At 46.6% G+C, this 13,077-nt stretch overlaps 1 protein-coding gene across 7 annotated transcripts in view; it reads left to right on the top strand.

The window, feature by feature from the left end:
* fndc3a (fibronectin type III domain containing 3A) overlaps positions 1–13,077 on the top strand; it is a 187,963-nt gene that overhangs the window by 126,058 nt on the left and 48,828 nt on the right. For all 7 annotated transcript variants that reach the window (XM_045704129.1, XM_045704130.1, XM_045704128.1 and 4 more), the window contains 3 exons: positions 638–816; positions 1,697–1,868; positions 4,627–4,713. In XM_045704129.1, the coding sequence (XP_045560085.1) occupies positions 638–816; positions 1,697–1,868; positions 4,627–4,713 (438 nt within the window). The remainder of the gene's footprint in view (positions 1–637; positions 817–1,696; positions 1,869–4,626; positions 4,714–13,077) is intronic.

Here is a 13,077-nt window from a genome sequence, read left to right on the forward strand (position 1 = left end):
GGATGTTAGCTTCCAGCCCATTGAAAGAACAATATACTGTAACTGTTATGGGTTCAACAACACAGTGGATGTTAGCTTCCAGCCCATTGAAAGAACAATATACTGTAACTGTTATGGGTTCAACAACACAGTGGATGTTAGCTTCCAGCCCATTGAAAGAACAATATACTGTAACTGTTATGGGTTCAACAACACAGTGGATGTTAGCTTCCAGCCCATTGAAAGAACAATATACTGTAACTGTTATGGGTTCAACAACACAGTGGATGTTAGCTTCCAGCCCATTGAAAGAACAATATACTGTAACTGTTATGGGTTCAACAACACAGTGGATGTTAGCTTCCAGCCCATTGAAAGAACAATATACTGTAACTGTTATGGGTTCAACAACACAGTGGATGTTAGCTTCCAGCCCATTGAAAGAACAATATACTGTAACTGTTATGGGTTCAACAACACAGTGGATGTTAGCTTCCAGCCCAGCTCAAAAAAAACGGTCATTTTTTTGTGTGATGTTGTGTACTATGTCAGATTCCTGTTAGTTTGGCCATTTGTGTTTAGTGAAGTGTGTGTTTACCACTGGGCCTGGAATGAATGGGATGTTATTGAGAGTAATCAAGATGTCTTCCTTTCACAGGCTCCATGTGACAACGGCTCCAAAATCCAGAACTACACGCTCCAGTGGGACGAGGGGAAGGGGACCGGGGGTTATGAGCAGTGTTACTATGGACCCCAGAAGCAGTATCGGGTCACCAAGCTCTCTCCAGCTTCAAGATACTCCTTCCGCCTCGCAGCCAAAAACGACATGGGTGTAAGGTACGTGGCTAACTCAACGCTGGTTTTCTCCTGGACACAGTGATGACGGACACAGTGATGACGGCCGCGTGCTGTCTCTACGGCCGCGTGCTGTCTCTACGGCCGCGTGCTGTCTCTACGGCCGCGTGCTGTCTCTACGGCCGCGTGCTGTCTCTACGGCCGCGTGCTGTCTCTACGGCCGCGTGCTGTCTCTACGGCCGCGTGCTGTCTCTACGGCCGCGTGCTGTCTCTACGGCCGCGTGCTGTCTCTACGGCCGCGTGCTGTCTCTACGGCCGCGTGCTGTCTCTACGGCCGCGTGCTGTCTCTACGGCCGCGTGCTGTCTCTACGGCCGCGTGCTGTCTCTCCTTGGCTTTTTTGGTTTTATTAACGGCCCTGTAATATTTAGATTTGAGTACTTTCCGTTTTGGGTCGACATTTCAGTTCTGAGCACAACACTGTTATTCTTTCCTTTACTCCTCCTTCCTGTCCTCCTCTCTCCTCTCTCCTTCTCTCTCTCCTCCCCTTTCCTTCTCTCTCTCTCCCTTCTCTCCTCCCCTTTCCTTCTCTCCTCTCTCCTTCTCTCCTCTCTCCCCTCTCCCCTCTCCCCTCTCTCTCCCCTCTCTCCCCTCTCTCCCCTCTCTCTCCCCTCTCTCCCCTCTCTCCCCTCTCTCCCCTCTCTCCCCTCTCTCCCCTCTCTCCTCTCTCTCCCCTCTCTCCTCTCTCTCCTCTCTCCTCTCTCCCTTCTCTCTTCTCTCCCCTCTCTCCCTTCTCTCCTCTCTCTCTTCTCTCCTCTCTCCCCTCTCTCCCCTCTTTCGCTCCCTTCTCTCCTCTCTCCCCTCTCTCCAAACGACTCTCACCCCCCTCTTTTTGTCTTTTGTGTTTTCCTTCCTCTCTGTTAGTGAGTTCTCTGAGACGGTGAACCTGTACACCTCGTGCAGCGTACCGTCCCCACCCCTCCCTCCAGAGCTGGTGAAGGCAGGGGTCACCTGGTTGTGTCTGACCTGGCAGAGACCCTCCACTTCCCCCAAGGAGGACGACATCTTCTACAGCCTGGAGATGGACGAGGACGAGGTACGGCTCAGTCATATGACATTACATACTGATGAGGAAGAGGTACGGCTCAGTCATATGACATTACATACTGATGAGGAAGAGGTACGGCTCAGTCATATGACATTACATACTGATGAGGACGAGGTACGGGTCAGTCAGTCATATGACATTACATACTGATGAGGACGAGGTACGGGTCAGTCAGTCATATGACATTACATACTGATGAGGACGAGGTACGGGTCAGTCAGTCATATGACATTACATACTGATGAGGACGAGGTACGGGTCAGTCATATGACATTACATACTGATGAGGACGAGGTACGGGTCAGTCAGTCAGTCATATGACATTACATACTGATGAGGACGAGGTACGGGTCAGTCAGTCATATGACATTACATACTGATGAGGACGAGGTACGGGTCGATCAGTCATATGACATTACATACTGATGAGGACGAGGTACGGGTCAGTCAGTCATATGACATTACATACTGATGAGGACGAGGTACGGGTCAGTCAGTCATATGACATTACATACTGATGAGGACGAGGTACGGGTCGATCAGTCATATGACATTACATACTGATGAGGAAGAGGTACGGGTCGATCAGTCATATGACATTACATACTGATGAGGAAGAGGTACGGGTCAGTCAGTCATATGACATTACATACTGATGAGGACGAGGTACGGGTCAGTCAGTCATATGACATTACATACTGATGAGGAAGAGGTACGGGTCAGTCAGTCATATGACATTACATACTGATGAGGACGAGGTACGGGTCAGTCAGTCATATGACATTACATACTGATGAGGACGAGGTACGGGTCAGTCATATGACATTACATACTGATGAGGAAGAGGTACGGGTCAGTCATATGACATTACATACTGATGAGGAAGAGGTACGGGTCAGTCAGTCATATGACATTACATACTGATGAGGACGAGGTACGGGTCAGTCATATGACATTACATACTGATGAGGAAGAGGTACGGGTCAGTCAGTCATATGACATTACATACTGATGAGGAAGAGGTACGGGTCAGTCAGTCATATGACATTACATACTGATGAGGACGAGGTACGGGTCAGTCAGTCATATGACATTACATACTGATGAGGAAGAGGTACGGGTCAGTCAGTCATATGACATTACATACTGATGAGGAAGAGGTACGGGTCAGTCATATGACATTACATACTGATGAGGACGAGGTACGGGTCAGTCAGTCATATGACATTACATACTGATGAGGACGAGGTACGGGTCAGTCAGTCATATGACATTACATACTGATGAGGAAGAGGTACGGGTCAGTCAGTCATATGACATTACATACTGATGAGGACGAGGTACGGGTCAGTCAGTCATATGACATTACATACTGATGAGGACGAGGTACGGGTCAGTCAGTCATATGACATTACATACTGATGAGGACGAGGTACGGGTCAGTCAGTCATATGACATTACATACTGATGAGGACGAGGTACGGGTCAGTCATATGACATTACATACTGATGAGGACGAGGTACGGGTCAGTCATATGACATTACATACTGATGAGGACGAGGTACGGGTCAGTCAGTCATATGACATTACATACTGATGAGGACGAGGTACGGGTCAGTCAGTCATATGACATTACATACTGATGAGGACGAGGTACGGGTCAGTCAGTCATATGACATTACATACTGATGAGGACGAGGTACGGGTCAGTCAGTCATATGACATTACATACTGATGAGGACGAGGTACGGGTCAGTCAGTCATATGACATTACATACTGATGAGGACGAGGTACGGGTCGATCAGTCATATGACATTACATACTGATGAGGACGAGGTACGGGTCGATCAGTCATATGACATTACATACTGATGAGGACGAGGTACGGGTCAGTCATATGACATTACATACTGATGAGGACGAGGTACGGGTCGATCAGTCATATGACATTACATACTGATGAGGACGAGGTACGGCTCAGTCATATGACATTACATACTGATGAGGACGAGGTACGGGTCAGTCAGTCATATGACATTACATACTGATGAGGACGAGGTACGGGTCAGTCAGTCATATGACATTACATACTGATGAGGACGAGGTACGGGTCAGTCAGTCATATGACATTACATACTGATGAGGACGAGGTACGGGTCAGTCAGTCAGTCATATGACACTAGCTAACATTACCCTAAACCGTGAAATTGTTCTGCCATAAAGAGACATGGCTTGAATTCTATTCTTGTCCCTTTAAATGTTTCTCTCCTCTAAAAGTGTCTGTGTGTATCAGACAGTGTTTGTATTTTAAGATGGACTTGCTTTGTGCTCAGCTAGTCTTTGTCTCCCCCTCTGTGTCCTCTGTCTCCCCCTCTGTGTCCTCTGTCTCCCCCTCTGTGTCCACTGTCTCCCCCCTCTGTGTCCCCTGTCTCCCCCTCTGTGTCCTCTGTCTCCCCCTCTGTGTCCTCTGTCTCCCCCTCTGTGTCCCCTGTCTCCCCCTCTGTGTCCTCTGTCTCCCCCTCTGTGTCCTCTGTCTCCCCCTCTGTGTCCTCTGTCTCCCCCTCTGTGTCCCCTGTCTCCCCCTCTGTGTCCTCTGTCTCCCCCTCTGTGTCCTCTGTCTCCCCTCTGTCTCCCCCTCTGTGTCCCCTGTCTCCCCCTCTGTGTCCTCTGTCTCCCCCTCTGTCTCCCCCTCTGTGTCCTCTGTCTCCCCTCTGTCTCCCCCTCTGTGTCCTCTGTCTCCCCAGGGTTATGGCTTCCAACCCAGCTATGATGGCGATGAGCTGTCCTGCACTGTCAAGAACCTGCACAGGAGCACCAAGTACAAGTTCAGGGTAAGTCACTCTGGGGCCAGTCAGTCTATAGAGTCATACAGCTGATGCGGTCTATAGAGTCATACAGCTGATGCGGTCTATAGAGTCATACAGCTGATGCGGTCTATAGAGTCATACAGCTGATGCAGTCTATAGAGTCATACAGCTGATACAGCTGATACAGTCTATAGAGTCATACAGCTGATACAGCTGATACAGTCTATAGAGTCATACAGCTGATACAGTCTATAGAGTCTATAGAGTCATACAGCTGATACAGCTGATAGTCTATAGAGTCATACAGCTGATACAGCTGATAGTCTATAGAGTCATACAGCTGATACAGTCTATAGAGTCATACAGCTGATACAGTCTATAGAGTCATACAGCTGATACAGTCTATAGAGTCATACAGCTGATACAGCTGATACAGTCTATAGAGTCATACTGCTGATACAGTCTATAGAGTCATACAGCTGACGCAGTCTATAGAGTCATACAGCTGACGCAGTCTATAGAGTCATACAGCTGACGCAGTCTATAGAGTCATACAGCTGACGCAGTCTATAGAGTCATACAGCTGACGCAGTCTATAGAGTCATACAGCTGATGCAGTCTATAGAGTCATACAGCTGATGCAGTCTATAGAGTCATACAGCTGATGCAGTCTATAGAGTCATACAGCTGATGCAGTCTATAGAGTCATACAGCTGATGCAGTCTATAGAGTCATACAGCTGACGCAGTCTATAGAGTCATACAGCTGACGCAGTCTATAGAGTCATACAGCTGACGCAGTCTATAGAGTCATACAGCTGATACAGCCGATACAGTCTATAGAGTCATACAGCTGACACAGTCTATAGAGTCATACAGCTGATACAGCTGACACAGTCTATAGAGTCATACAGCTGACAGTCTATAGAGTCATACAGCTGATACAGCTGATACAGTCTATAGAGTCATACAGCTGATACAGCTGATACAGTCTATAGAGTCATACAGCTGATACAGCTGATACAGTCTATAGAGTCATACAGCTGATACAGCTGATACAGTCTATAGAGTCATACAGCTGATACAGTCTATAGAGTCTATAGAGTCATACAGCTGATACAGTCTATAGAGTCATACAGCTGATACAGTCTATAGAGTCATACAGCTGATACAGCTGATACAGTCTATAGAGTCATACAGCTGATACAGTCTATAGAGTCATACAGCTGATGCAGTCTATAGAGTCATACAGCTGACGCAGTCTATAGAGTCATACAGCTGACGCAGTCTATAGAGTCATACAGCTGACGCAGTCTATAGAGTCATACAGCTGACGCAGTCTATAGAGTCATACAGCTGACAGTCTATAGAGTCATACAGCTGATACAGCTGATACAGTCTATAGAGTCATACAGCTGATACAGTCTATAGAGTCTATAGAGTCATACATCTGATACAGCTGATAGTCTATAGAGTCATACAGCTGATACAGCTGATAGTCTATAGAGTCATACAGCTGATACAGTCTATAGAGTCATACAGCTGATACAGTCTATAGAGTCATACAGCTGATACAGTCTATAGAGTCATACAGCTGATACAGTCTATAAGCTGATACAGTCTATAGAGTCATACAGCTGATAGTCTATAGAGTCATACAGCTGATACAGCTGATACAGTCTATAGAGTCATACAGCTGATACAGCTGATACAGTCTATAGAGTCATACAGCTGATACAGCTGATACAGTCTATAGAGTCATACAGCTGATACAGTCTATAGAGTCATACAGCTGATACAGTCTATAGAGTCTATAGAGTCATACAGCTGATACAGTCTATAGAGTCATACAGCTGATACAGTCTATAGAGTCATACAGCTGATACAGCTGATACAGTCTATAGAGTCATACTGCTGATACAGTCTATAGAGTCATACAGCTGATGCAGTCTATAGAGTCATACAGCTGACGCAGTCTATAGAGTCATACAGCTGACGCAGTCTATAGAGTCATACAGCTGACGCAGTCTATAGAGTCATACAGCTGACAGTCTATAGAGTCATACAGCTGATACAGCTGATACAGTCTATAGAGTCATACAGCTGATACAGCTGATACAGTCTATAGAGTCATACAGCTGATACAGTCTATAGAGTCTATAGAGTCATACATCTGATACAGCTGATAGTCTATAGAGTCATACAGCTGATACAGCTGATAGTCTATAGAGTCATACAGCTGATACAGTCTATAGAGTCATACAGCTGATACAGTCTATAGAGTCATACAGCTGATACAGTCTATAGAGTCATACAGCTGATACAGTCTATAAGCTGATACAGTCTATAGAGTCATACAGCTGATAGTCTATAGAGTCATACAGCTGATACAGTCTATAGAGTCATACTGCTGATACAGTCTATAGAGTCATACAGCTGACGCAGCTGATACAGTCTATAGATTCATACAACTAATACAGTAATAGTCAAACAACTAATACAGTCTAGTAATACAATCTATGGAGTCATACTGAGCGCGAGATAGAAAGACAGAAGTGAGTGAGTGAGGGTAAGAGGAGAGAGACGGAGAGAAACGGGGGGAAAGACGCCGAGACAGAGAGAGGAACCAAAGAGATGTTGAAAGAGATGGGGAGAGTGGGAGAGAGGAACCAGGGAGAGTGGGAGAGAGGAACCAGGGAGAGTGGGAGAGAGGAACCAAAGAGAGTGGGAGAGAGGAACCTGGGAGAGTGGGAGAGAGGAACCAGGGAGAGTGGGAGAGAGGAACCAGGGAGAGTGGGAGAGAGGAACCAGGGAGAGAGGGAGAGAGGAACCAGGGAGAGTGGGAGAGAGGAACCAGGGAGAGTGGGAGAGAGGAACCAGAGAGAGTGGGAGAGAGGAACCAGGGAGAGAGGAACCTGGGAGAGTGGGAGAGAGGAACCTGGGAGAGTGGGAGAGAGGAACCAGGGAGAGTGGGAGAGAGGAACCAGGGAGAGTGGGAGAGAGGAACCTGGGAGAGTGGGAGAGAGGAACCAGGGAGAGTGGGAGAGAGGAACCAGGGAGAGTGGGAGAGAGGAACCAGGGAGAGTGGGAGAGAGGAACCAGGGAGAGTGGGAGAGAGGAACCAGGGAGAGTGGGAGAGAGGAACCAGGGAGAGAGGGAGAGAGGAACCAGGGAGAGTGGGAGAGAGGAACCAGGGAGAGAGGGAGAGAGGAACCAAAGAGAGTGGGAGAGAGGAACCAAAGAGAGAGGGAGAGAGGGAGAGAGGAACCAAAGAGAGTGGGAGAGAGGAACCAAAGAGAGAGGGAGAGAGGGAGAGAGGAACCAAAGAGAGAGGGAGAGAGGAACCAAAGAGAGTGGGAGAGAGGAACCAAAGAGAGAGGGAGAGAGGGAGAGAGGAACCAAAGAGAGAGGGAGAGAGGGAGAGAGGAACCAAAGAGAGTGGGAGAGAGGAACCAAAGAGAGAGGGAGAGAGGGAGAGAGGAACCAAAGAGAGAGGGAGAGAGGAACCAAAGAGAGTGGGAGAGAGGAACCAAAGAGAGTGGGAGAGAGGAACCAAAGAGAGAGGGAGAGAGGGAGAGAGGAACCAAAGAGAGAGGGAGAGAGGGAGAGAGGAACCAAAGAGAGAGGGAGAGAGGGAGAGAGGAACCAAAGAGAGTGGGAGAGAGGAACCAAAGAGAGAGGGAGAGAGGGAGAGAGGAACCAAAGAGAGAGGGAGAGAGGAACCAAAGAGAGTGGGAGAGAGGAACCAAAGAGAGTGGGAGAGAGGAACCAAAGAGAGAGGGAGAGAGGGAGAGAGGAACCAAAGAGAGAGGGAGAGAGGGAGAGAGGAACCAAAGAGAGTGGGAGAGAGGAACCAAAGAGAGTGGGAGAGAGGGAGAGAGGAACCAAAGAGAGTGGGAGAGAGGAACCAAAGAGAGAGGGAGAGAGGAACCAGGGAGAGAGGGAGAGAGGGAGAGAGGAACCAAAGAGAGTGGGAGAGAGGAACCAAAGAGAGAGGGAGAGAGGGAGAGAGGAACCAAAGAGAGTGGGAGAGAGGAACCAAAGAGAGAGGGAGAGAGGGAGAGAGGAACCAAAGAGAGTGGGAGAGAGGAACCAAAGAGAGAGGGAGAGAGGAACCAGGGAGAGTGGGAGAGAGGAACCAGGGAGAGAGGAACCAGGGAGAGTGGGAGAGAGGAACCAAAGAGAGTGGGAGAGAGGAACCAGGGAGAGTGGGAGAGAGGAACCAGGGAGAGTGGGAGAGAGGAACCAGGGAGAGAGGGAGAGAGGAACCAAAGAGAGTGGGAGAGAGGAACCAAAGAGAGAGGGAGAGAGGAACCAGGGAGAGAGGGAGAGAGGGAGAGAGGAACCAAAGAGAGTGGGAGAGAGGAACCAGGGAGAGAGGGAGAGAAGTAGAGCCCCGTTGTGTGTCTGATCACTGCTGTTTGATCTTCAGGGTTAATTAGACCAGGGATCAGTGTTTTCCTGTCTCGGGGAGGACGAGGAGAGGAGGGTGATTGGCACACAGCGCTCTATGACTCATATGACTGCAGGGATCTAATGATATTAGGCTAGTCTCCCCTCCCACTGCAATGTTTCCCAAATGGCACCCTATTCCCTATATAGTGCATTACTATTGGTCAGAGCCCTATGGGCCTTGGTCTAAAGTAGTGTACTATTTAAGGAAAATGGTTCTATTTGGGACAGATGCTGACTCTCAGGGTAACAGGACCTGTTCCACAATCCCACACATCGGTAGACCAATCAGTGGCTAATTAGGTAAGCATTGTGGGAAATGGTAAATTGGTCTTTATTGTGAACTCGGATTGGAAGGCGTCAAGCAGCCCATTTTTGGTAGCTGAGCAAATGTTTTCTCACGATGCAAACGGGGGTTGATGTAAATCCAGTTAAAATCATCACGGTCGAATACAGGCTGAATCGAATCACTTTTCAGCACACTTTTCCCTCCCTCTGTCTCTCTGCTCCCTACGCTCTCTCTCTTTCTCTCTCCGTCCGTTCAGTTCAAAGGGCTTCATTGGCACGGGAAACTTGTTTACGTTTCCCGATTCAATTGAAATAAACAAAAGTGAGAAGACACGAAACAACATCACAAAAAAAAACGATTTGAATTTAACAGTAAATATTATTACACAAAATCACAGTGACGACAATGTGCAAAATAATGTTTGATTTGTTTAGAAATTCTTTGGTCTTTTGTGATCTGTGGGAAATATCCGTCTAATATGGTCATACATTTGGCAGGAAGTTAGGAAGTGCAGCTCAGTTTCCACCTCATTTTGTACGCAGTGTGCGCATAGGCAGACCTGGCTCTCGAGAGAAGACAAGCTATGGTGGCCTTTTTCAATAGCATGGGCTATGCTCACGGAGTCTGTACAAAGGATTTTCTTCATTTTGGTTCAGTCACAGTGGTCAGGTATTCTGCCACCGTGTTCTCTCTGTTTAGGGCCAGATAGCATTGAAATTTGCACTGTTTTTTTTTTTATTGGTTCTTTCCTCTGTCAAATAGTTATCTTTTTGCTTTCTCATGATTTGGTTGGGTCTAATTGTGTTGCTTTCCTGGGGCTCTGCGGGGTCTGTTTGTGAACAGAGCCCCAGGACCAGCTGGCTGAGGGCTCTCTTCTCTAGGTTAATCTCTTATGGTGGAGTGTGTGAGAAATGCTTCTTTGTAGGTGCTTGTAGAATTGAACAGCTCTTTTCTGGATGTAGATAACTAGCGGTTATAGTGTTAATTCTGCTATGCATGCACTGTTTGGGTTTTTGTATTCTATATAAAGTATATTTTAGCAGAATTCTGCATGCGGTCTCAATTGGGTTGTTTGTTCCATTTTGTTGGTTGGTGAGTGGACCCCCAGACCTCACAACCGTGGAGGACAATGGGTTCTATAACTGATTCAAGTATTTTTATTTTTAGACAGATCCTAATAGGAATGTCGAGTTTAATGTTTTTTTTGTTGTTGATGGCATTGAATGCCCTTCTTGCCTTGTCTCTCAGATCGTTCACAGCCTTGTGGAAGTTACCAGTGGTGTTAATGTTTAGGCTGAGGTAGATATAATTATTTGTGTATTCAAGGGCAACGGTGTCTAGATATAATTTGTATTTGTTGTCCTGGCTACTGTTGTCCTGGCTACTGTTGTCCTGGCTACTGTTGTCCTGGCTACTGTGCATAATCTGTGTAGAAGATCTAGGTGCTGCTGTAGAAACTCCTTGGTTGGCGACTGAAGCACCAGATCATCTGCAAACAGTAGACGTTTGATTTCTGAGTCCAATAGGGTGAGGCCGTGTGCTGCCAATTCATTGATATACACTGAGTATACAAAACATATAGAACACCTGCTCTTTCCAGGTGAACCCAGGTGGAAGGTATGATCCTTTATTGATGTCACCTGTTAAATCACAATTCAATATTAGGAAAGTATTCCTCATGTTTGGTATACTCTGTGTATATGTTGAAGAGAGTCGGGCTCAAACTGCATCCCTGTCTCTCCCCACGGCCATGGGGAAAGAAATATGTGTGTTTATTGCCCATTTTAACCAAACATTTGTTGTTTGTGTACATTTATTTTATCATGTCTTATCCGTTTCCCCCCCCAACACCGCTTTTCATCCATTTGTATAGCAGACCTTCATGCCAAATTGGGTGAAGTTTAAAAAAAATGTTTTATCAACAAAGCATGAGAAGATGTTTTGTTTTGTTTGTCAGTAAGGGTGTGCAGGGTGTATACGTGGTCTGTCGTACGGTATTTTGGTAGGTAGCAAATTTGCTCAGGACATTGTTTTCACTGAGGAAATGTTGGAGTCTGCTTTTAATACTGCTGGATTTTTCCAACATTGCTGTTGATGCAGATGTCATCGTAATTGTTGGAGTCAAATTTGTCTCCACTTTTGTGGATTGGGGTGATCAGGCCTTGGTTCAAAATATTTGGGGAAGATGTCAGAGCTGCAGGTAATGTTGGAGTTTAAGAATAGCCAATTGGAATTTGTGGTCTGTATTATCATTTCATTTAGGATACCACCAACACTTTAACGACGCTAGGTGGCGGTAGTGACCAGCTCTTTAGCGTTGCTAGGTGGCAGTTGCGACCATATCTTTAGCGTTGCTAGGTAGTGGTAGCAACCATATCTTTAGCGTCGCTAGGTGGCGGTAGCAACCATATCTTTAGCGTTGCTAGGTGGCGGTAGCAACCATATCTTTAAGCGTCGCTAGGTGGTGGTAGCAACCAGATCTTTAGCGTCGCTAGGTGGAGGTAGCAACCAGATCTTTACCGTTGCTAGGTGGCGGTTGCGACCAGGTCTTTGCGTCGCTAGGTGGAGGTAGCGGTCACATCTTTAGTGTTGCAAAGTGGCGGGAAGTGGCCGTTTAGCCGGTAGTGGATTGGGGTGATCAGGCCTTGGTTCCAAATATTGGGGAAGATGTCAGAGCTGCGGGTAATGTTGGAGTTTAAGAATAGCCAATTTGAATTTATGGTCTGTATGTTTTATCATTTCATTGAGGATACCATTAACACCCCACACCCTTTTTGGGTTGGAGGGTTTGTATTTTATCCTATGGTTCATTCAATGTAATTGGATAATCCAGTGGGTTTTGCTAGTCTTTAATAGTTGATTCTAAGATTTGTAGTTGATCATGTATATGTTTTAGCTGTTTGTTCTTCGTTATAGAGCCAAAAAGATTTGAAGTGGTTTATCTGTACTTGCTACTTGCTCTCTGCCCCCCCCCTTCTCAAATGAAATTGTATTTGTCACATGGCCTGAATAGAACAGGTGTAGACCTTTCAGTAAAAGCTTACTTACAAACCCTTAACCAACAATGCAGTTTTAAGAAAATACCTTCAAAAAGTAAGCGATAAGAATAACAAATAATTAAAGAGCAGTATTAAATAACAATAGCGGGGTTATATACAGGGGGCACCGGTATAGAGTGAATGTGCGGGGGCACTGGTTAGTCAAGGTAATATGTACACATAGGTAGAGTTATTAAAGTGACTATGCATAGATAACAGAGTAGCAGCAGTGTAGAAAGGGGGGGTAATGCAAATAGTCTGGGTAGCCATTTGATTAGATGTTCTGGAATCTTATGGCTTGGGGTTAGAAGCTGTTTAGAAGCCTCTTGGACCTAGACTTGGCGCTCTGGTATTTTTAGGGCCTTCCTCTGACACCGCCTAGTATATAGGTCCTGGGTGGCAGGAAGCTTGGCCCTGGTGATGTACTGGGCCGTTCGCACTACGTCCAGCTTGTCTCACAACCGAAGATCACGTGTAACCAGGACTTTTGAGACCAGCCACCTGGACAGCTGATGAAACTGTAGGTTTGCATAACCGAAGAATTTCTGCACAAACCATCAGAAACTGTCTCAGGGAAGCTCATCTGCGTGCTCGTCGTCCTCACCAGGTT

Source organism: Salmo salar, chromosome ssa20 (genome assembly GCF_905237065.1).
Source record: "Salmo salar chromosome ssa20, Ssal_v3.1, whole genome shotgun sequence".
Lineage (NCBI taxonomy): Eukaryota > Metazoa > Chordata > Actinopteri > Salmoniformes > Salmonidae > Salmo > Salmo salar.